This window comes from Macaca fascicularis, chromosome 4 (genome assembly GCF_037993035.2).
Source record: "Macaca fascicularis isolate 582-1 chromosome 4, T2T-MFA8v1.1".
Lineage (NCBI taxonomy): Eukaryota > Metazoa > Chordata > Mammalia > Primates > Cercopithecidae > Macaca > Macaca fascicularis.
Window position 1 is genome coordinate 141,980,128 of NC_088378.1, and position 24,025 is coordinate 142,004,152.

The window sequence follows — 24,025 nt, forward strand, 5'->3', positions numbered from 1 at the left end:
CTCGTCTGCTTCTCCTTTAGAAAAAAAAAAAAAAAACACGGGTATGTGAGGGGAGGTTCTGGTGGCTGGGGGAGAGGAAAATGATGGGGGATGAACCAGGAACTCGGCACTGACATGTCAAAAGGGGTCTGGGAAGCTGCGCATGGGTTTCACGCAGGACAAGCAGGTGACATGAGAAAGGGCAGTTGAAGTGTCCACTAGACTGGAAGTGCCATGAGGACTGACTACATCAGCTGGGTTCACTGCAACATCCCATACCTGTCAACTAGTAGACACGAAATTATTTCTAGAATGAATGACAACGAATGAATAGAAGAAAAGGGTTAAAATATTGCAGACACTTCGAGTTGAAGGATTCTAGGATTTAGAAGCCTGCGCCATGCAGGCAGCTAGGTAGTATATGACACACAACCCATGTGGCTAATCCAGGGATATGTACTTCAAGAGTTGGGGCTATGAATAGTAAATCTGAAATTACTGCAAAATGAAGTAACTATGTACAAGAGTCGGTTTCCTGGAAAAGGTTCTCTGAAAGACAATGGATTTTATATCACTGGGCGCAGTGGCTTACGCCTGTAATCCCAGCACTTTGGGAGGCCGAGGCAGGTGGATCATGAGGTCAGGAGATCGAGACCATCCTGGCTAACACGGTGAAACCCCATCTCTACTAAAAATACAAAAAAATACAAAAAGCAGGCCGGGCGCGGTGGCTCAAGCCTGTAATCCCAGCACTTTGGGAGGCCGAGATGGGCGGATCACGAGGTCAGGAGATCGAGACCATCCTGGCTAACACAGTGAAACCCCGTCTCTACTAAGAAATACAAAAAATAGCCGGGCGAGGTGGCAGCGCCTGTAGTCCCAGCTACTCGGGAGGCTGAGGCCGGAGAATGGCCTGAACCCGGGAGGCGGAGCTTGCAGTGAGCTGAGATCCGGCCACTGCACTCCAGCCTGGGCTACAGAGCGAGACTCCGTCTCAAAAAAAAAAAAAAAAAAAAAAATACAAAAAGCTAGCCGGACATGGTGGCAGGCACCTGTAGTCCCAGTTACTCAGAAGGCTGAGGCGAGAGAATGGCGTGAACCCAGGAGGTGGAGCTTGCAGTGAGCCGAGATCGCGCCACTGCACTCCAGCCTGGGCGACAGAGCGAGATTCCATCTCAAAAAAAAAAAAAGGTTTAAAAAGCCTTGATAATGCATGGCTTTGGTGCCCATATAGTTGATATTCGGGATTTTCCCATTTCAAAGAGTATCTTATACAAATGTGGAACATCAATATTTTATTCATCAGGTATTTTTATTTGTTAGTTGTTAGCTCTCCAGGCTAAGAAAGATATGGTTGAATAGTTAGAGTCCTTCTACCACTATAAGTTGCTACTCTCAGACTGGTCAGAGGAGGCTCCAGGCCTTTACTATAAAACAAAATGTATCAGACAAATTGATCTTAAGCATATGCCAAAGGGTTTCAATTTACTAGCAAGAGAACGAGCCCAGTGTCAAAAGACAGCCAGTTCGGAGGAAGTCTGGGAAGGGAAGGAAACAGAATGATTATATTAGCAGCCTGTTAGGTAAAGGTCTTAATAAGTTTCCAGTTGTGACCCAGGAAAACAGAGTTAGGAAGCTCTGAGATGCCAGGAGTGCCCACAGTCCATCTCAGAAACAGAAAACAATGCATTCAAGAAGTCAGGCCAGGCGTGGTGGCTCACGCCTGTAATCCTAACACTTTGGGAGGCCAAGGCGGGTGGATTGCCTGAGCTGAGGAGTTCGAGACCAGCCTGGGCAACACGGTGAAACCCCGTCTCTACTAAAATACAAAAAATTAGCTGGATGTGGTGGCACGTGCCTGTAGTCGCAGGTACTCAGGAAGCAGAGGCAGGAGAATCGCTTGAACCTGAGAGGTGGAGGTTGCAGTGGGCCAAGATCACGCCACTGTACTCCAGCCTGGGCGACAGAGTGAGACTCTGAGACTCCCTCTCCAAAAAAAAAAAAAAAAAAAAAAAGTCAGTGATGTAGATCCACCTGTGACTATTAATAAGAACAATGTTTCATTTCCTAACAGTAATGCCTGGTAACTGCAATTAATCATAAAAGTGTGATGCAAGGTCAAACAAATCAGACAGCAGAGCATCAAGAGACAAATTCAGCTTTTTTTTTTTTTTTTTTTTTTTTGAGGCATAGTCTTGGTCTGTCGCCTAGATTGGAGAGCCTGATCTCGGCTCACTGCAATCTCTGGCTCCTGGGCTGAAGAGATTCTCCTGTCTCAGGCCCGGCGCGGTGGCTCACACCTGTAATCCCAGCACTTTGGGAGGCTGAGGCAGGCAGATCATGAGGTCAGGAGTTCGGGACCAGCCTGACCAACATGGTAAAATCCCGTCTCTACTAAAAATACAAAAGTAAGCAGGGCGTGATGGCACGTGCCTATTGCGCCTGTAATCCCAGCTACTCCAGAGGCTGAGGCAGGAGAATCACTTGAACCTGGGAGGCGGAGGTTGCAGTGAGCCAAGATCGTGCCTCTGCACTCCAGTCTGGGCAACAGAGCAAGACTCCGTCTCCAAAAAAATAAAAATAAAAAATAAAAGATTCTCTTGTCTCAGCCTCCAGAGTAGCTGGGACTACAGATGCACACCTCCACACCTGGCTAATTTTTTGTAGAGATGGCAGGGTCTCACCATGTTGCCCAGGCTGGTCTCAAACCCCTGTTCTCAAGAGATCCTCCTGCCTCAGCCTCCCAAAGTGCTGGGATTATAGGAAGAGCCACTGCACCTGGCCTTGCTTACTTTTAAATAAGCAGCCACCAGTGATTTTCTCAAGATGTTAGCAAAAATGCAGAAAACAGTTTGCCTGTTCCTTAGTTTGGAGATTTTGTCTTTAACAATTTTCCCCAGTTCCCCAGTTTCTTCCTGCCTAGAGGTCTTCCCTTATGCCTGACCTGTCTTCACTCCTGCTGCAGGCAAACCAATCCTAGCAAAGGTCACTTTTTTGTTTGTTTGAGACAGAGTCTTCCTCTGTCGCTCAGGCTGGAGTGCAGTGGTGGGATCTCGGTTCACTGCAAGCTCCGCTTCGCAGGTACAAACGATTCTCCTGCCTCAGCCTCCCGAGTACCTGGGGCTGCAGGCGCACGCCACCACACCCGGCTAATTTTTATATTTTTAGTAGAGACAGGGTTTAGCCATCTTGGCCAGGCTGGCCTCGAACTCCTGACCTCAAGTGATCTGCCCGTCTTGGCTTCCCAAAGTGCTGGGATTACAGGCGTGAGCCACCGCGCCCGGCCAACACGGCTAATATGCTTCATGAGCATGGACCCCATCTTCCAATCTGAAATAGAATTTCGGTTGTCCCTTACTTTGTAGAGTTTTTGGCTCTATAAAACTTCCATACTTTATTTATTATGTATCCTGTCCCTCCCCCACCGCAAAATGTAAATTTGGTAAGGAACTTTTGATTTGTCCTCTGCTAGATCCCAGCGACGGAAAGCAATGAGCACACATTAGGCCTCCATTAAATTGATTTCACTTGTTGAATGAATGCGTTAGGGAAGCACTCACGAACTGACCATCAGGGGGCGTCAGAGAAACTGGATAGAGGCGGAAATGAAGAAAAAAGAATTACTCCGAACTTTCAGGCATGGTTCCGCGAGGTTTGAACTCGCTCGGCCACCGTAGTGCTTAGAGGCCGGAAAAAGTGCAGCCCCTTCCGGGCTTTGCGGTACCGGACGACGGCTTTGGGATGTCGGAAATTGATCCTAGAGGTCCCAAGGTAGCCGCCTTGCGAAGCTGAGGCTCCAGCCGAGGGCTCCAGGCCTCCGACCGGCCCAGCAGTGAACGGGGCTGCCCGACGCTTCAGGGCTGGGAGCAGGGAGCGTGGGTCGCCATGGCGACGCCGGCGGGGCTGGAGCGCTGGGTTCAGGACGAGCTGCACTCGGTGTTGGGGCTGAGCGAGCGGCACGTCGCCCAGTTCCTGATCGGTACTGCACAGCGCTGCACGTCGGCCGAGGAGTTCGTGCAGCGCCTACGAGACACTGATACTTTGGATCTCAGTGGACCGGCCCGGGACTTCGCCCTGAGACTCTGGAACAAGGTGTCGGCAGGGTGGGGAGGGGTCCTGTGATTTGTCCCGATGAGGCTGGCCTAACGGTCCATCGAGGAGTTAAGAAAGCTCAGTTCACAAGCACTTATTCTTTGTCCGTTGTCGCCTAGGTACTGTGCTAGCTGCTGGACGCCCAGCTCAGTGGAGAAGATTGAGGAGGGCTTAGGTGTGTCGGGTTAAACGCAATAGAACGGTGTTTTTCGAACTCTTAACATGCATCCAGGGCCCTTGTTAAAATGCAGATTGCGATTCAGTAGGGATCTTAGTTTCTGCATTTCTTTCTTTTTCTTTCTTTCTTTCCTTTTTTTTTTTTTTTTTTTTTTGAGAGACACAGCCTCGCTCGCCCTGTCGCCCAGGCTGGAGTGCGGTCATAAGATCACGGCTCACTACAGCGTCGATCTCCCTGGCTGAAGCGACCCTCCCATCTCATCTTCCCCAGTAGCTGGGACTATGGGCATGCGCCACCACCCCCGGCTAATATCTTTTATTTTTATTTTTATTTTTAGAGACGAGGCCTTGGTGTGTTGCGCAGGCTGGTCTCTAACTCCTCAGCTCAAGCAGTCCTCCTCTCTCAGCCCCGCAAAGTGCTGGGATTACAGGCGTGAGCCACCTTGCCCGTCCCCCCTCAGCTTCTGAACTTCCTTTCAGCCGTTTAATTAACAGAGGAGGCCCGGTGCAGTGGCTCACACCTGTAATCCCAGCACCCCAGAAGGCTGAGGCAGGAGGATCATTTGAGCCCAGGAGTTCGAGACCAGCCTGGGCAACATAGTGAAACCTCCCTACAAAAAATTTAAAAATTAATTGGGCGTTGTAGTGTGCACCTGTGTTTCCAGCTACTTAGGAGCCTGAGGTGGGAGGATCACTTGAGCCCAAGAGGGACAGAGTGAAACCCTGTCTGTAAAAAAAGCCAAAAAGCTGTGGGCCCCATTCAGGATGATAAACATGGGGTGAAGCCATGAGGAAGACAGAATGAAGGCTGGTTAGCTGGTTTAAAACTAAGTAATTGTGCCCGGGTGCGGTGGCTCACGCCTGTAATCCCAGCACTTTGGGAGGCCCAGGCAACTGGATCATGAGGTCAGGAGTTTGAGACCAACCTGGCCAACATGGTGAAACCTCATCTCTACTAAAAATACAGAAATTAGTCAGGTGTGGTGGCAGGCGCCTGTAATCCCAGCTACTTGGGAGGCTGAGGCAGGAGAATTGCTTGAACCTAGGAGGTGGAGGTTGAAGTGAGCCGAGATCACACCATTGCACTCCAGCTCCGGGTGACAGACCAAGACTCCATCTCGGCGGGCGGGGGGAGACTAAGTAATTGCTTAAATTAGGAACAGAGCTAGAGCTAAGTGGGAGGGCAGAGATCAGGAGTTGCTCAGACCTCCTTATCTTCCCCTCTACTGACAGGTACCACGAAAGGCAGTGGTAGAAAAGCCAGCGCGGGCAGCAGAGCGAGAGGCCCGAGCCCTGCTGGAGAAGAACCGATCTTATAGGTTGTTGGAAGACAGTGAAGAGAGCAGTGAGGAGACTGTGAGTAGGGCTGGAAGCAGCCTCCAGAAGAAACGTAAAAAGCGGAAACACCTCAGGAAGAAGCGTGAGGAAGAGGAGGAAGAAGAGGAGGAAGAGGCTTCTGAGAAAGGGAAGAAGAAAACAGGGTAAGTCAGAAGCAGGGCGAGGGAGGATGGGGCAGGCTGAAGTGTGCTCAATGCCCTTATTTAATCCCCTGGATGGGCTGCAGGGGGAGTAAACAGCAGACAGAGAAGCCAGAGTCAGAAGATGAGTGGGAACGGACAGAGCGTGAGCGCCTTCAGGACCTGGAGGAGCGTGATGCCTTTGCTGAGAGGGTTCGACAGCGGGACAAGGATCGGACTCGAAATGTCCTGGAGCGGTCAGACAAGAAGGTGAACAGGAGCAGCACGTTCTGTAAATCCCCAAGATCCCAGGGTGAAATGTGAGGTTGGCTGTGATTGCAGAGATGGTGATCTCTGGGAAGACAAGGGGCTTTCTCTAGTGAGATGTTCCCCTCTGTGGGGAGAGATGAGGTGAGAGAAGCCCTGTGCATCCTGTGGCTAAGGCAACTCTACTGTACCTGCAATCATACAGATCCCTCACTGAGAGGGGACATTTTTTGTGTTAGGGTACATCTGAATGATCCTTGTGATTCTAAAGAGGAGCAGCTGTCAGTGTGGGGGCTCTTTGGCCTCACACCCCTCTATTCTTGTTTTTTTTTTTTCTAGGCTTATGAAGAAGCTCAGAAGCGCCTCAAGATGGCCGAGGAAGACCGGAAGGCCATGGTGAGTCCCAGGGCCCAGGGACCCAAGATCAGAAGACAAAAGGGAAGACCGTCTGATAGAGTGGTTACGTATAGGGAGAGAGAATACAGAGGAAGCACGGTGTGGATGCTGATGGAGTGGTCAGGTCTCTAGAGGAGGGGCTTGGTTGTCAGGAGCCAGCTGAGGACAGACTTATGTTGTCGAGGGAAGGAGCCCTCTTAAGTTGTAGGGGAAAGGAGGCTACCCATAAGTCCTCCTTGACTCTTAACTTTAGAATCAAATATACTCTATTAGTGAATTAAATCGTGAGCTTTCCCTATTCCTGAGTCCTAATGAGATGTGAGGCAGCTGGAATGTTGTCAAGAAGGTTGCTGGAGGACAAGGGCAGGGCAGCAGTCCCACTGTACAGGAATGTGCTAACCATTCAGCTTAGGCACACCATCTCCAAATACCTTCCCACCACCTAATTCTTGCACCCCTTATATGGCTTTGTGATCTCCCTGTGTCTTCTCACTGAACAGGAGCAGAGCCCTCATAATTCATAAACTGAACTTTTTATGGTATGAAACTAGGTAGGGTAAGCTGTTTTCCAAAGGCCTGGTCTTGTCAAGTAAAGCCACACTTAGATTCCGCAATAGAATTTTGAGACACTTGGAGCTCCTTTTTTTTTCTTACTTTTTTTCTTTTTTTTGAAATGGAGAGGGGCACACGCTGTCCTTTCGCCCAGGCTGGAGTGCAATGACGCGATCTCGGCTCACTGCAACCTCTGCCTCCCAGGTAGCTGGGATTACAGGAGCACACCACCACACCTGGCTAATTTTTTTTATCTTTAGTAGAGACGAGGTTTCACCATGTTGGCCAGGGTGGTCTCGAACCCCTGACCTTGTGATCCACCCACCTTGGCCTCCCAAAGAGCTGGAATTATAAGCGTGAGCCACCGTGCCCTGCCTTCTTTTTATTTGTTTTATTGTTAATATTTATTTATTTATTTTTGAGGTGGAGTCTTACTCTGTTGCCAGGCTGGAGTGTGGTGGCGTGATCTCAGCTCACTGTAACCTCTGCCTCCCTGGTGGAGGAATCAAGCGATTCTCCTGCCTCAGCCTCCCGAGTAGCTGGGACTACAGACCCGCACCACCACACTCGGCTAATTTTTTGTATTTTTAGTAGAGAGGGAGTTTCATCATGTTGGCCAGGATGGTCTTGATCTCTTGACCTTGTGATCTGCCCGCCTTGGCCTTCCAAAGTGTTGGGATTACAGGCCTGAGCCACCACGCCTGGCCCTTTTTACTTCTTAAATTTTATTTATCTATTTATTTATTTTTATTTATTTTTTTGAGACGGAGTCTCTCTCTGTCCCCAAGGCTGGAGTGCAGTAGTGTGATCTTGGCTCGCTACAAGCTCCGCCTCCTGGGTTCATGCCAATCTCCTGCCTCAGCCTCCCGAGTAGCTGGGACTACAGGCGGCCGCCACCACGCCCGGCTAATGTTTTTCGTATTTTTTTAGTAGAGACAGGGTTTCACCGTGTTAGCCAGGATGATCTTGATCTCCTGACCTCGTGATCCGACCACCTCGGCCTCCCAAAGTGCTAGGATTACAGGCGTGAGCCACCATGCCCAGCCTTTTATTTATTTATTTTTTTGAGACAGAGTTTTGCACTTGTTGCCCAGGCTGGAGTACAATGGCGTGATCTTGGCTCACTGCAACCTCTGCCTCCCAGGTTCAAGCGATTCTCCTGCCTCAGCTTCCACAGTAGCTGGGATTATAGGCATGAGCTATCTCGCCTGGCTAATTCTGTAGAGACAGGGTTTCTCCATGTCGGTCAGGCTGGTCTTGAACTCCTGACTTCAGGTGATCCACCTGCCTCGGCTTCCCAAAGTGCTAGGATTACAGGCGTGAGCCACCGTGTGCCTGGCCTACTCTTGGAGGTCTCTCCTGACCAATTTATCTCATATCTCTTCCTGAAATTGACTGTGGTTAGGCTTCTGAGACATCTCAATGCAGTTGTGGTGGTGGTACTGTTTTGGCCTGAATTTAATTTTTCTTTTTTTTTCTTTCTTTTTTTTTTCTTGAGACGGAGTCTCGTTCTGTTGCCCAGGCTGGAGTGCAGTGGCATGATCTCGGCTCACTGCAACCTCTGCCTCCCGGGTTCAAGTGATTCTCCTGCCTCAACCTCCCGAGTAGCTGGGACTACAGACATGCACTAGCATGCCCGGCTTACTTTTGTGTGTTTAGTAGAGACGCAGTTTCGCCATGTTGGCCAGTCTGATCTCAAACTCCTGACCTTAGGTGATCCATCCCCCTCGGCCTCCCAAAGTGTTAGGATTACAGGCATGAGCCACTGTGCCCAGCTGTAATTTTTCTTTTTCAATTACAAAAATATTTAAGCACATAGGGAAGTTGAAAGAATAGAAAAAAGAACACTCATATACACTATTCAGTTTGAAAAATGGTTAATACTGTGGGCAATATTTGCATTGTCTTTGTAAATGTGGTATGTTCTTTTTTTTTTTTTTTTTTTTTTTTGAGACGGAGTCTTGCTGTGTCTCCCAGGCTGGAGTGCAGTGGCGTGATCTCGGCTCACTGCAAGCTCCGCCTCCCGGGTTCACGCCATTCTCCCGCCTCAGCCTCCCAAGTAGCTGAGACTACAGGCGCCCGCCACCACGCCCGGCTAGTTTTTTGTATTTTTAGTAGAGACGGGGTTTCACCATGTTAGCCAGGATAGTCTCGATCTCCTGACCTCGTGATCCACCCGCCTCGGCCTCCCAAAGTGCTGGGATTACAGGCTTGAGCCACCGCGCCCGGCCCTAAATGTGGTATGTTCTTTTCAGATCATTTAAAAGAGTCTTAGACATCATAGCATTTTATCTCTAAGTACATCAGTATGTACCTGCTAAGGATAAAGACATTGTCCTCTAAAATCAGAATGCTCTTGTCACAGTCAGGAAGTTGAACAGCAATTCTTACGTATCGACTAAGATCTCTGTACAATCAAAGATTCCCTCATTACCCCCAAAATAACTTTAATGACTGCTTTTTCCTAACAATGCAGTCAAGGTTCATGCATTGCATTTGGTTATTAGATTTTAAGTTTGTTTCTCTCTCTCTCTCTCTCACCTTGCAGTGTCCTACATTCTGGATTTGTCTGATCCTTATCTTATGGTGTTAAGTACTTCTCTGCCCTGTGCTTTCTTTAAAGTGGCAATTGGGTCTAAAGCTTGTCTACACTCAGATTAAACAGTTGTGGCAGGAACACTTCTTGGGCGGTGATGTGCACTTCATATTATGTCATATCACGGGGACATACTATCCAGTTGTGTATCTATTAGTATTGATATCCTTTCTACCAATAGCCTTTCATCGAATGCTTTTAGCAGCCACTGGTAATCCTTTCCTGAACATGTTATTTTGTTGGGGATTGCAAAATGGTGATTTTTTGATTCTGTCATTCCTGTTACATGTATTGGCTAGAATTTGTCTATGAAGAAGAGCTTTTCCTTAACAACTAGGAACAAGCTACAGTTCCTTCTTAAAAACCAGGGTAAATGTTTGTTTCCTTTTAAATACCAACTTTTAGAGTAAGGAGTTTGGTGTAACAGTCATTTCACTGGAGACAGATTTTTTTTTCCCTTGTTTTTTGTTTGTGTGTGTCATGTTGGATCCAAGAATTTTTATTTTTCAGTATTTTATAATCTCACATCATTATTCTTTTTAGTGCTCAAATTGCTCTGATTTTTTACCCATATTAAAAAAAAATCTATCTTCCTCTTCCATTGAAGGAATATTTGACTGTGGTACTTAGATTAGGTCGTGATCATAAACTGCATTTTAAGTCTTTACAGAACAAACAAGAAAAGCCAAGCAACTAAGTAGAACCAGGCCCCTTAAGGGTAAAACACTAGAGGGGCTTTTTTTTTTAACATGGAGTTTTGTTCTTGTCGCTCAGGCTGGAGCGCAGTGGCGTGATCTAAGCTTACTGCAACCTCCGCCTCCCGGGTTTAAGCAATTCTCCTGCCTCTGCCTCCCAAGTAGCTGGGATTACAGGTGCCCACCACCGTGCCCGGCTAATTTTTGTATTTTTAGTAGAGATGGGGGTTTCACCATGTTGGCCATGCTGGTCTCGAACTCCTGACTTCAGGGGATCTACCCGCCTCAGCCTTTCAAAGTGCTGGGATTGCAGGTGTGAGCCACTGCGCCCGCCCGACCACCAGAGGGGCTTTGACCTTGCAGTAGAGGAAGTTGGGATCACAGGGAAGATGATGTTGTCATAGTGGGAGGACTCCTGGCAGGAAAGGGCCTTACAGATATTGCCAGTTTTCTGCTGTCATCCATAATGTGTCCTGAAAAGTTTGTATCAAAGGTAAATGTGTAGAAACTAAGTGACACATAGCATGGTGAAGAGAGGTTAGTACCAGAGAGCCAAACATCCCTGATTACATTTGCCTTACAGAAACACTCTGATGCTGTAGTCCTACCTTTTTTATAATCAGTTTTTCTCTCTTCCTCAAACTATAGTCATACAGTTTAAGACCAAGGAACATCTAACTAGGGCTGAAGATTGCCTCCTGTTGGCACCCCCACTGGTTTCTATCTTTGTCTGAATTGTTTTCAGTTTGAGTCCTGTGCTGCTAAATACTGGATTAGCCTTTTATTTTCCCCCTTTCCACTAATTTGAATAAAATGGCAAGAGTAAAATAAAGCTATGCAGACATCTCCCTGATGTATCTGTTTTAACAAAGATGATAATGCTGCCCGAGAGGACTTTCCAGCTGGATTCGGCTGCAGGAAGATAGGGTGTGGCGTCAGTATGTAACATCCAAAGAGGCCCAGATTTGAGTATGTCATTGTTTTGGTTGTGCATTGCAGAGGGAAGGTGGAGGGTGCATCCTTAGGTTCTCATGGCCGCCTGTCAGGGAATTTTTCCTTTTTAGGGATTGGTAGAGAAAGGGGTTGCTGCTCCAGCAAGATAAGGATTCGACTGTCCTTTCCCAACTCAGGTCCCTGAGCTGCGGAAGAAATCTCGCCGAGAGTACCTGGCTAAGCGGGAGCGAGAGAAGCTTGAGGACCTGGAGGCGGAGCTGGCTGATGAGGAGTTCCTTTTTGGGGATGTCGAGCTGAGCCGGCATGAGCGGCAGGAGCTCAAATATAAGCGGCGAGTGCGGGATCTCGCCCGGGAGTACCGGGCAGCTGGGGAGCAGGAGAAGCTGGAGGCCACCAATCGCTACCACATGCCCAAGGAAACCCGAGGACAGGTGAGGCGAAGCGGCATCTGCTTCAGCCTTGGTCCCTAAGACAAATTGTGGGGAAGGCTTCAGGGGATTGGGCAACCCCTGGGTCAGCCCCTTTCTTGCCTTGCCTTTCCCAGTGGGCAGTGGGCGGGGGTAGTTATGGGAGGAGGGGGGTGGGCAGAGAGGACATCCTCTGTTTTCAAGTCTTCACATATCCTCGCTCTCTGTAGCCAGCCCGAGCTGTGGATCTAGTGGAGGAGGAATCAGGAGCCCCTGGGGAGGAGCAGCGGCGCTGGGAAGAGGCGCGGCTTGGGGCAGCATCCCTGAAGTTTGGGGCCCGAGATGCTGCCTCCCAGGAGCCCAAGTATCAACTGGTGCTGGAGGAGGAGGAGACCATTGAGTTTGTCCGGGCCACTCAGCTCCAGGGTGATGAGGTAAGAGGAGAGCTGGGAGATATTCTGAGAAGGACCTGAAGCGAGCTATTTCGCTCACATCTCCTCCTCTTTCCTTAGGAGCCATCAGCTCCACCCACCTCAACTCAGGCCCAGCAGAAAGAGTCCATACAGGCTGTCCGCCGCAGCCTCCCGGTGTTCCCATTTCGAGAGGAGCTCCTGGCTGCTATTGCAAATCACCAAGTCCTCATCATTGAAGGCGAGACAGGCTCAGGGAAGACCACCCAGATCCCGCAGTATCTCTTTGAGGAGGTACAGTCATCTCACCCTTCAGCTTGCCAGGGCACCTGGCATCAATGTCCTCATTCCTATCAGTGCTCCTTTTACATTGCATTTTTAGTAGTCACTTACCCATCTTTTCCACTAAATTGTGAAATTCTTGAGAATAAAGACCATACCCTTTTCACATTTCTGTTCTCACTTCCTGCATTCATTTCATTCAGGTTAGAAGCACGGGTAGGTGGATAGGTGGAGTGGGACATGTGTGTAAATGTGGACCTCCCTGTACTCCAGCCTGGCCAAAAAACAAGAAGGTAAAGGACTATTTTCTTGTCTTTTTGATTTTTTTTTTTTTTTTTTTGGAGATGGGAGTCTTGCTGTGTCACCCAGGCTGGAGTGCAGTGGCACGATCTCGGCTCACTGCAACCTCTTACTCCTGGGTTCAAGCAATTCTCCTGCCTCAGTCTTCAAAGTAGCTGGAATTACAGGCATGCGCCACCACACCTGGCTTATTTTTTAGTAGAGATGGGATTTCACCATGTGGCCAGGCTGGTCTCGAACTCCTGACCTCAAGTGATCCAGTCGCCTCAACCTCCCAAAGTGCTGGGATTACAGGCATGAGCCACTGTGCCTGGCCCCTGCCCTATTTTGGAGGCCCTTGCTCTGATGCCCAAGCTGGAGTGATGTGGCACCATCATGACTTACTGCAAGCTGGAACTCCTGGGCTCAAGAGATCCTCCCACCTCAGCCTCCTGAGTATCTGGGAGGTGCACACCACCATGCCCATATTAAACATTTTTTGTTTTTTTGAGGTGGAGTCTCGCTCTGTCGCCAGCCTGGAGTGCAGTGGTGCGATCTTGACTCACTGCAACCTCCGCTTCCTAGGTTCAAGTGATTCTCCTGCCTCAGTCTCCCGAGTAGCTGGGACTACAGGTGCACACCACTACACTCAGCTAATTTTTGTATTTTTAGTAGAGATGGGGTTTCACCATGTTGGCCAGGATGGTCTCAATCTCCTGACCTCATGATCTGCCCACCTTGGCCTCCCAAAGTGCTAGAATTACAGGTGTTAGCCACTACACCTGGCCTGAAATTTGTTTTGTTTTGTTTTGTTTTTTGTTGTTGTTGAGACAGACTCTTGCCCTTTTGTCTAGGCTGGAGTGCGGTGGCATGATCTTGGCTTACTGCAACCTCTGCCTCCCAGGTTCAAGTGATTCTTCTGCCTCAGCCTCCCAAGTAGCTGGAATTACAGCCATGCACCACCATGCCCGGCTACTTTTTTGTATTTTTAGTAAAGACAGGGTTTTACCATTTTGGCCAGGCTTGTCTCAAACTCCCAACCCCAGGAGATCCGCCTGGCTCGGCCTTCCAAAGTGCTGGGATTGCAGGCGTGAGCCACTGGGCCTGGCCAAAGTTTTTAATTTTTAATTTTTTTGTCACACTACATTGCCCAGGCTGGTCTCGAACTCCAGAGCTCAAGCAATCCTCCCACCTCAGCCTCCCAAAGTACTAGGATTATAGGCATGAGCCACTGTGCCCAGCCTTCCTGCTTTTTACCTTAGCTGACTCTGCCTCAGCTAATCTGTTCTTTTCCAGCTCAAGTCTAGCAGAGCCATGAACTTAATTACCCAGAGCTAGGTGAGGACCCCCTTTGAGGGCCCTAGGTCTGTCATCCTATCTATTTGCCCTTCTTTTCTGGTATTCAGCATCTGTCTTTTCCTCCTTTTCTCCTGTCTGGCTTTTACAACTTCTTTCTCTGAATTGTACCTGGTCCCAGGGGGCATATTTAGCAAAGGGTAAACCTCTTCTTTCTTCCTTGTCATTCAGGGTTATACAAAGAAGGGTATGAAGATTGCCTGCACCCAACCCCGGAGAGTGGCCGCCATGAGTGTAGCCGCCCGAGTGGCCCGGGAGATGGGTGTGAAGCTTGGGAATGAGGTGAGATTTCTAGGGAACTGGGGGGTAGAGACTGGGGTCTGTGACTCAGTCTACACTGCCCTCAGGTCCCTACGGCAGAAGTCTTGGTGCTGCCCCACTTCACCTTTCCCCAAGTTCCTTTCAGGGCACACCATCCAACACTTGGTTGCTAATGGTTTCCCTTGACCAGGTTGGCTACAGTATCCGCTTTGAGGACTGCACATCAGAGCGAACTGTCCTCCGCTACATGACAGATGGGATGCTTCTCCGGGAGTTCCTCTCTGAGCCTGACCTTGCGAGTTACAGGTACATACAGGGCCCTCATCTCCCATGAGAGAGCTGCCCACATTCTCTTCCCCCTGTGCTGCCGCCTCCCTCCCACTCAGTTCTCTCCTGGATCTCTAATCTCTGGCTTTTCTCTCATTTCTTGCCACCCAGCCAATTCAGCCATTGTCTTCTGATTAATCCACCAGTTCTTATATCGTTATGGTTCAAACGGTCCTTGAACTGACCTCCAGGTACCACGGAGATGGGGCTGGAGGATAGAAGAGATTGTAGAGAAAGCCTCTTCTTCTTTCCCCATTCATCTCCAGGGTTAGGAAACAACCAGGATAGCATAGCATTGCTGCGGAGGCTTGAAATGCCATGTGGAGACCATTTGAAAACACCTGGAATGCTCAGCTCAGAGGGAGAAGCAGGAGAGGCATCCTGGTTCCCTCTAAATATGTGAAGGCTGTGACATGGAAAGAAGGATGAGACTTGGTTTATGTAACCCTACAGGATACAGCTAGGAGCCATGGGGAGGTTACAGGGAGACAGATTCCAACTCAATACCGATGGCTAAATAACCCTCAGAGTGTTGGAGATTGCAGGGCCTGTCAGAGTGGTTGGACTCTGGATCTTGGCCCTCCACACAAGTCTTGGGTAGCTTGGTCTGTGAATAATGAGCTCTTAGTGCTGGAAATGGCCAAGCAGAGGTTGGTTGAACATGTGTTGAGGGGGAAAAGGGATTCATGAATGTGCTGGGGTTGGGGTCAGGCCAGCTGAACAATATGTGCCCTTTTTTGACTCTTCAGAGGCTGTGAATTTCTGGCCCTGGAAGATCACAGTGGAGTGATTGGACAGATAGGATTTTATCCTTCATATCCCTTGCAAAAAATCTCTGAGAACCCATGGAGAGCCAGCCAGTGCAAGAGGGCCTGATGCAGATATTTTTGCCCATCGAGCCAGCCTGCTTTGTGGAATGACTGGGGGCTTCACCATCACAGTTAGGGTTAGGGACAAAGAGTTGAGGTCAGAGAGGTGGGTAGGGGAAGATGAGGATGAGTTCCTGAGACTTGGCTGCCATCCAGAAAAGCCAAAAAATAAAGCAAAGAGAAAGAAGGTGTCATGCACATAACTGAGTTAGGAGAAACCAGGGAGCATGCAGAGTCCTCTGAGAGTTGGGGTAGAAAGGCTTAACTTGCTCCTCTCTGCAAAAGAAGAATCCTTCTTAGCAGGTCTGGCTCTGTTACCCAGACTGGAGTGCATTGGTGCAATCTCGGCTTACTGCAAGCTCCGCCTCCCAGGTTCATGCCATTCTCCTGCCTCAGCCTCCCGAGTAGCTGGAACTACAGGCGCCCGCCACCACGCCCGGCTAATTTTTTTTTTTTTTTAAGTAGAGACGGGGTTTCACCGTGTTGGCCAGGATGGTCTCAATATCCTGACCTCATGATCCACCCTTCTCGGCCTCCCGAAGTGCTGGGATTACAGGCGTGAACCACCGCACCTGGCCTCTTTTTACATAGAGTGTCGCTCTGTCACCCAGGCTGGAGTGCAGTGGCTCAATCTTGGCTCACTGCAACCTCTGCCTCCCGGGTTCAAGCGATTCTCCTGCCTCAGCCACCTGAGTAGCTGGGACTACAGGTGTGCGCCACCACACCTGGCTAATTTTTTTTGTATTTTTAGAAGAGACAGGGTTTCGCCATATTGGCCAGGCTGATCTCAAACTCCTGACCTCGTGATCTGCCTGCCTTGGCCTCCCAAAGTGCTGGGATTACAGGTGTGAGCCACCGTGCCCAGCCTAAAGCATATCCTTCAACTTTTTCTAGTAAGAGCAGCTACTGAGTCTAAGCAGACTCTTGACTGAACTAGAGAGTATGTCTAACTTGTCCTGGCCTCAGTGCAGCCTCTACATCTTGGCTTCTATTGTCTGCTGAGGCTGGGATAGGTTGCAGATCATGGGTCCCTGGCCGCCTCTGACTTTCTGTTGGTCTTACATAACTGGGATGGCTGAGTTCTCCTTAGACCCCCCCTCCGTCAACAGTCATTCTTGAGCTCTTTGTGTCCATCACTCCCCTCTCGTCCAGGGAACCCTGGTGTCTGATACTGCATTGCCCAGCGCTCCTCCCTCATTGCTGCCCTATTCCCTCCCCAGTGTGGTGATGGTGGATGAGGCTCACGAACGGACCCTACACACAGACATTCTCTTTGGATTGATCAAGGATGTTGCTCGCTTCCGACCTGAGCTCAAGGTCCTGGTGGCTTCAGCCACACTGGACACTGCCCGTTTCTCCACCTTCTTTGATGACGCCCCTGTGTTTCGAATCCCCGGACGCAGGTTTCCTGTGGACATCTTCTACACCAAGGTGCTACCTCAGGGAGGATGGGCTTAAGTCTGTGGCAGAAAAGCTGAGGCCTTTGGAGAAAGTTATCCCAAGGAGGGAAAGATGGAGTGGAAGGTCCAAAGGGGAACTAGGATAAAGTATATGTTGAACGGGGAGGAGAGGAAAGGTTTGCCTAAGCAGGTGGCCCTCCTGTGACCGCATCTCTTTCTGCTCTCCAGGCTCCAGAGGCTGACTACTTGGAAGCTTGTGTTGTATCTGTGTTGCAGATCCACGTGACCCAGCCCCCTGGGGATATCCTGGTGTTCCTGACAGGACAGGTGCCTGACATGGTTGGGAGAGGGGAGGGTGTATCTCAGGGGAAGATGGGGCCGGCATGTTGGCCTTCTGTGACTCTGGGATCCCTGCTGCTCTCCCCACCCTCTATCCAGGAGGAGATTGAGGCTGCCTGTGAGATGCTTCAGGATCGCTGCCGCCGCCTGGGCTCCAAAATCCGGGAGCTCCTGGTGCTGCCCATTTATGCCAACCTGCCCTCTGACATGCAGGCCCGTATCTTCCAGCCCACGCCACCTGGGGCACGAAAGGTCAGTTGGAGAAACCCACACTCTTCACCCCTGTGCTTCCCACAACTAGTAGTGAAAAAGCTGTGTGCCTGCCCCATGCAAGGTGAGCCCTGGGCACTGCTGCACACAGCTGAGGAGCAGTCAGTCCTTTGTCCCTGGGACTGAAGGGAGGAGAAATATGGTGTGAACCAAGAGAGAGCCAAATATGTGATCTGGAAAATAAGCACAGTAGATTCAGTGGAGAAGGGAAGTCCTTGATGTGCCAGGAGGTGGGATTTGATATGGACCTTTAAGAGAAATGGCTGAGGTCGGCCAGGTGCAGTGGCTCACACCTATAATCCCAGCACTTTGGGAGGCCGAGGTGGGCAGATCACAAGGTCAGGAGATCAAGACCATCCTGGCTAACACGGTGAAACCCTGTCTCTACTAAAAAAATTTTTTTAAAAATTAGCTGGGCGTTGTGGCGGTCGCCTGTAGTCTCAGTTACTCGGGAGGCTGAGGCAGGAGAATGGCATGAACCCAGGAGGCGGAGCTTGCAGTGAGCTGAGATCGTGTCACTGCACTCCAGCCTGGGCGACAGAGTGAGACTCTGTCTCAAAAAAGAAGAGAAAAGGCTGAGGTCAGGCATGGTAACTCACGCCTGTAGTCCCAGGACTTTCGGAGGCCGAGGTGGGCGGATCACTTGAGGTCAGTAGTTCAAAACCGGGTTTGCTAACATGGTGAAACCCTGCCTCTTCTGAAAATACAAAAATCAGCCGGGCGTGGTGGCGTGCGCCTATAATCCCAGCTGTTCAGGAGACTGAGTCATGAGAATAGCTTGAACCCGGGAGGAGGAGGTTGCAGTGAGCTGAGATTGCCCTACGGCACTCCAGCCTGGTGACTGTGCGAGACTCCGTCTCAAAAAAGAAAAATGGCTGAGAAGTTATCAGAGGAAGGCCCAAAGTATGTTTGAAGTCAGTGTGAGCTAATAGGCTTAGTGGGAGGTTCATATGGTGAAGGAGTAGGAGACAAGGCTAAAAACAATTTGGGGCTAAGATTAGGGAGAGCCTTTGATGACAGGAGAGTTTGGACTTTATTTATTTTTCTTTTTTGAGACAGAGTCTCGCTCTGTCACCTAGGCTGAAGTGCAGTGGCAAGATCTCGGCTCACTGCAGCCTCCACCTCCCAGGCTCAAGTGATTCTTGTGCCTCAGCCTCCCAAGTAGCTGGGATTACAGGTGTGTACCACCACACCAAGCTAAATTTTTTTTTTTTTTTTTTGAGATGGAGTCTCACTCTTGCCCAGGCTGGAGTGCAGTGGCGCCAGCTCTGCTCACTGCAACCTCTGCCTCTCAGGTTCAAGCGATTCTCCTGCCTCAGCCCCCCTAGCAGCTGGGATTATAGGCGCCCTCCACCACGCCCAGCTAATTTTTTGTATTTTTAGTAGAGATGAGGTTTCGCTATTTTGGCCAGATTGGTCTTGAATGCCTGACCTCAGGTGATCCACCCACCTTGGCCTCCCAAAGTTCTGGGATTATAGGCATGAGCCACTATGCCCGGCCAACACCCAGCTAATTTTTAGTAGAGACGGGGTTTTGCCATGTTGGCCAGGCTGGTCTTGAACTCCTGGCCTCGAGTGATCCACCTGCCTTGGCCTCCCAAAGTGCTGGGTTACAGGCATGAGCCACTGTGCCCAGCGAAGTTTGGACTTTAGACAGCTGAGTAGCAATCAAAGGATTTTGAGGAGAGATTTAACTTTCATTCAACAAATATTTAATGAGTTCCTTCTGTGTGTCAGGTACACAGGGGTTGATGATACAGTGATGAACAAAACAAGTCCCTAGCCTAACAAACTTGCACTTGTGGTCTATTGGGGAAACAGTGGATGCATAAATACATAATGTCAATTTGTGGCCAGTGCTATGAAGAGATACAAGGTAGCACAGCAGGATGGAACTTGACTCTGAGGGGTGGGAGTGAGGACTGGCATGAAGGTATTTTCCTTGAGGTGTAGTGAGGGCCTCTTCAGTCAGGGGAAAGTGGAACAGAGACCCAAACCAGGTGAGGGAGGAAGCCAGGCTGATACCTGTGAGAAGAGTGTGCCAGACAGAGGGAACAGCTGATGCAAATAATCCAGTGAGGAGTGCACTTACGTGGGCAGAGCAAAGCAGTGTGCGAGAGGAGTGAGGGAGGTGGTGGAGTGCTAGCAGATGAGGTCAGAAAGGCAGCGGGGGTAGGTGATCCAGGCTTTTAAGGGGCTTGGATTAAATTCTAGAGTAGGATAGGAAGCCACTGAAGGATGGGGAGTGATGTGACAGGTTTGTATTTTAAAAGGACTGTCCTGGATGCCATGTGACAGAGGGTAGGAACAGAAGCAGGGAGACGTGTTAGGAGGCTCTTACAGAAAGTGTTGTGTGAAGATGAAAGCGGTGGTGGGGAAGATGGGGCAGGAACTTGAACACCCCCATTTCCCAACCCTCCCCCCAAAAAAACCCTAAATCCTCTTCTCCATTTTCTTTCTTCCTATGGCCCTGCTATCTCCCAGCCCCCGCTTCCCTCTCCCCTGTCTTTTGGACTTGTCCCCTGCTCCTGACCTTGAATACTAATTCCTTCAGCTCCTGCCCCTTACTGCAATTGCTTCACTACTCCTAACTTTCCAAGATTACTTTTTCTGGGTAACTAGGTAGGTGGGGTCACTGGGTGACCCCATATCCTCTCACTCAGGTGGTTGTGGCAACAAACATTGCTGAGACATCACTCACCATCGAGGGCATCATTTATGTGCTGGATCCGGGGTTCTGTAAGCAGAAGAGCTACAACCCCCGCACAGGCATGGAATCGCTCACTGTCACACCCTGCAGCAAGGTCAGCCTGGGAACGCATGGAGGTGGGGGAGGTGGAGTTGGCCCACAGAGAAGGTCCAACTCAGAAGCAGAGTGGGGCCTTCCTAGGGAGCGGGGATGAGCAGTTTGCATCCTTCCAGATTTCTTGCGTAAATACTGCCTTTTCTCTTTTCCCTGACCAAATTGTCAGCCAGCCTGCTGTCCTTTCTTTCCAGGCCTCAGCCAATCAGCGAGCTGGCAGGGCAGGTCGAGTGGCTGCAGGGAAGTGCTTCCGCCTGTATACCGCCTGGGCCTATCAGCACGAGCTTGAGGAAACCACAGTGCCTGAGATCCAGAGGACCAGCTTGGGCAATGTCGTGTTGCTGCTCAAGAGCTTAGGTGATTGGGCTACCTGAGAGAGGAGGGAGGGGCTGGAGTCACTGTCCTTTGAAGGGACTGTGTTCCATCTGTCACACCTCTGTCTAGGGATCCATGACCTAATGCACTTTGATTTCCTGGACGCTCCACCATATGAGACACTGCTGCTGGCTTTGGAGCAGCTGTATGCTCTGGGAGCCCTCAACCACCTTGGGGAGCTCACTACGGTGAGTTGGGGGGCAGCATGGCTTGGGGCAGGATGATAGGGGTCAGGATGGCTCCAGGGGCCCCTGTAGTAGTAGTGGGAAACCTGAGGGAGGACTGAGCTCAACTCTCTCTCTCCTCTCCCTAGTCTGGTCGAAAGATGGCAGAGCTGCCGGTGGACCCCATGCTGTCCAAAATGATCTTAGCCTCTGAGAAGTAAGCCCTCCCCTCCACCTGGTCTCCCAGCACACATACTGGCCAGGCCTCCTCTTGTCTCTGTGGTCCTCTTTGTCTTTTTCTCTTCATCATATTATCCTTTAACACATAAGAAAGTATTAGATAACTCTGATTGCCCTCTTTTGAGGGTAAGACACTTGATCCTATCCTTGATTCCACTGTGCCTGGCCCCTTGAGGAACTTACTCGTTTCTAAGGTTTGAAACTAAAACATTTAATGTAGCTGTGGAGGGACGACCTTTAAATGCCATTCCTCTGCTGTCAGAGATCTTTTCCAAATGCACATAGTGAATGCACACTTTCTGCAGAAGCCTCAGAAGTCCCCAGTGTTTCCTGCTCCTGCCTCCATGGATGTCCCTCCTTTGTGACTGTGTTTCATCTATGGCCCCTACCTCCTTGACCCCCAGGCTGCTGCCAGAATCTATCTGCTGGCTGCTTTGTAGCCATTAGGCCAACCAGCCTTTTCCACATGAGGGAACATCCATCACACAGTGATCACTCCCCACTCCACCATATCTGTTCCTATGTGTCTTGCTTTGAACTCATGCTTTCCCCTTCCTGTCCCAGGTACAGCTGTTCAGAGGAGATCCTGACAGTGGCTGCCATGCTCTCTGTCAACAACTCCATCTTCTACCGACCAAAGGACAAGGTCGTCCATGCTGACAACGCCCGTGTCAACTTCTTTCTCCCTGGTGGTGACCACCTGGTTCTGCTAAATGTTTACACACAGGTCACTGGGCTTGGGTGAGTGGGAATGAGAGACACCGGGGGACTTTAGTCCTACTGTATACTTAACTGTCTCTCCTTTCTTTTTAATCCTTTTCCCAGTGGGCCGAGAGTGGTTACTCTTCCCAGTGGTGCTATGAGAACTTTGTACAGTTCAGATCAATGCGCCGAGCCCGGGATGTGCGGGAACAGCTGGAAGGGCTCTTGGAACGTGTGGAAGTTGGTCTCAGTTCCTGCCAGGGGGACTATATCCGTGTACGCAAGGTCAGCATTTCTTCAGCCTCCTGCTCTCCACCCCCAGTACCTTCCCAGGAGCAAGCTTCTCTAGGGGCATGCAGCAGTTCCTCCAGCCTGAGAGCATGCCCTCTTCCCCTTGTGTATGACGGTGTCCTCCCAGGGCCCTTTCTTCCCCAGACCACTGGAGGTTCATTCCTGGGAAGTTCTTCATGCATTCCTTACCTCTCTAGTTTTCCTGAAGCTGGAATTAAAAAGGTAGTGAGCTCTTAGGGTCCCCAGATGTCTGCCTTTTCCATTGATTTTCTTTCCTGCCTGCTCCTTAGGCCATCACTGCTGGTTACTTTTACCACACGGCACGGTTGACTCGGAGCGGCTACCGCACAGTAAAACAGCAGCAGACGGTCTTCATTCATCCCAACTCCTCCCTCTTTGAGCAACAGCCACGCTGGCTGCTCTACCACGAACTTGTCTTGACTACCAAAGAGTTCATGAGACAGGTGAGGACAACATCCTGTGCCCACACAGGTGGAGACTATGTAGAGAGATGGTATCCTGACAAGCTAAGAACCCAGGTTCAAGTTGCTGGGACTGGTACAGAAAGAGGAAGGTAGGGTAAAATAGAAAGACATCCTTTGTTTTGTTTTTGTTTTTGAGACTGAGTCTCGCTCTATTGCCCAGGCTGGAGTGCAGTGGCGCAATCTAGCCTCACTGCAACCTCTGCCTCCCGGGTTCAAGATATTCTCATGCCTCAGCCTTCCAAGTAGCTGAGATTACAGGTGCAAGCCTCAATGCCTGGCTAATTTTTGGTATTTTTAGTAGAGATGAGGTTTCACCATGTTGGCCAGGCTGGTCTTAAATGTGTGCCTCGGCCTCCCAAAGTGCAGGGATTACAGTTGTAAGCCACTGTGCCCAGCCCAAAGACATCCTTTCTAACAGGTGTCAGCATCTTCCAAGATCTGAGAACTAGACATTTATTCAATACATATTTGAATGGCTACTGTATAGGTGCTGGGGCTATAATGAACAAAGCAGAGTGTCTCTTGTCTCACAGTGTACTTTGTCTATGTTCTAGGCTTTTCTTTTTTTTTTTTTTTGAGACAAGAGTTTCGCACTCCAGTAGCCTACGCTGGAGTGCAGTGGCACAGTCTCAGCTCATGCAATCTCTGCCTTCCAGTTTCAAGCAATTCCCCTGCCTCAGCCTCCAGCTGGGCTTACAGGTGCCCACCACCACGCCCAGCTAATTTTTGTATTTCTAGTAGACAGGGTTTCACCATGTTGGCCAGGTTGATCTCGAACTCCTGACCTCATGATCCGCCCGCCTCAGTCTCCCAAAGTGTTGGGATTACAGGCGTGAGTCACCACGCCCGGCATGTTCTAGACTTTTCTTAGGAATAGCTTATTTGGTATCTTGAATAACACATAGAGGTGTATCTGCCCTTTGGATATATAATAATAGAGCCAGGCACCTTTACCCCTAGCCCTGCAGTCAAAGAGGAAAGATAACTTTTGACCACACACATGAGGATCTAGGTTGGGGCTGGGCATAGTGGCTCATTCTTGTAAACCATCCTAGCACTTTGGGAGGCCAAGGCAGGATCCCAGCACTTTGGGAGGCCAAGATCAGCCCAGGCAACATACTGAGACCCCATCTATACAAAAAATTAATGGGGCACTGTGATGTGTGCCTGTAGTCTCAGCCACTTGGGAGGCTGAGGCAGAAGGACTGCTTTGAGCCTGGGAGGTCGAGGCTGCAGTGAGCCATGATACGCCACTGCAGTCCAGCCTGGGCAACAGAGCAAGACCCTGTTTCAATTTACGAAAAAAATAATAATACACAAAAGATCTATGTTGGAAAGAAGGGAACTCCATTGATCTTTTCTCTCTCCTCCTAGGTACTGGAGATTGAGAGCAGTTGGCTTCTGGAGGTGGCTCCCCATTATTATAAGGCCAAGGAGCTAGAAGATCCCCATGCTAAGAAAATGCCCAAAAAAATAGGCAAAACACGAGAAGAGCTAGGGTAAGAGAAGGACGTAAACAGAACCTGTGACACCAGCTCCTTTTCCTTCTATACATTATTTAATACCTATTAAATAAAATTATTTTTGGAATAAAGCTTGT

General features: G+C 49.8%; 1 protein-coding gene across 2 annotated transcripts; it reads left to right on the plus strand.

The window, feature by feature from the left end:
* Positions 1-3,696: 3,696 nt before the first annotated feature.
* DHX16 (DEAH-box helicase 16) lies at positions 3,697-24,019 on the plus strand. 2 transcript variants are annotated; one of them, XM_074038588.1, is made up of 21 exons: positions 3,697-4,071; positions 4,191-4,246; positions 5,482-5,729; positions 5,813-5,975; positions 6,312-6,368; positions 11,342-11,596; positions 11,803-12,006; positions 12,085-12,276; positions 14,071-14,181; positions 14,351-14,466; positions 16,577-16,787; positions 16,985-17,083; positions 17,195-17,347; positions 20,029-20,169; positions 20,363-20,525; positions 20,613-20,731; positions 20,857-20,924; positions 21,512-21,674; positions 21,773-21,934; positions 22,231-22,404; positions 23,800-24,019. In XM_074038588.1, the coding sequence occupies exons 5-21, from the start codon at positions 6,342-6,344 to the stop codon at positions 23,926-23,928; spliced, it is 2,487 nt and encodes an 828-aa protein (XP_073894689.1). In that variant the 5' UTR covers positions 3,697-4,071; positions 4,191-4,246; positions 5,482-5,729; positions 5,813-5,975; positions 6,312-6,341; the 3' UTR covers positions 23,929-24,019. The 2 variants fall into 2 exon arrangements, with proteins under 2 accessions (XP_073894689.1, XP_005553691.1); XM_005553634.4 differs by lacking the exon at positions 4,191-4,246.
* The last annotated feature ends 6 nt before the right edge of the window (positions 24,020-24,025 follow it).

Excerpts from the sequence above, each read along its gene's own strand:
- DHX16 (XM_005553634.4), top strand. The coding sequence starts at position 3,865 with ATGGCGACGCCGGCGGGGCTGGAGCGCTGGGTTCAGGACGAGCTGCAC. Across the intron at positions 17,348-20,028 it reads CGCCACCTGGGGCACGAAAG|GTGGTTGTGGCAACAAACAT; the intron begins GTCAGTTGGAGA and ends CCTCTCACTCAG. Across the intron at positions 20,925-21,511 it reads ATGATCTTAGCCTCTGAGAA|GTACAGCTGTTCAGAGGAGA; the intron begins GTAAGCCCTCCC and ends TTCCTGTCCCAG.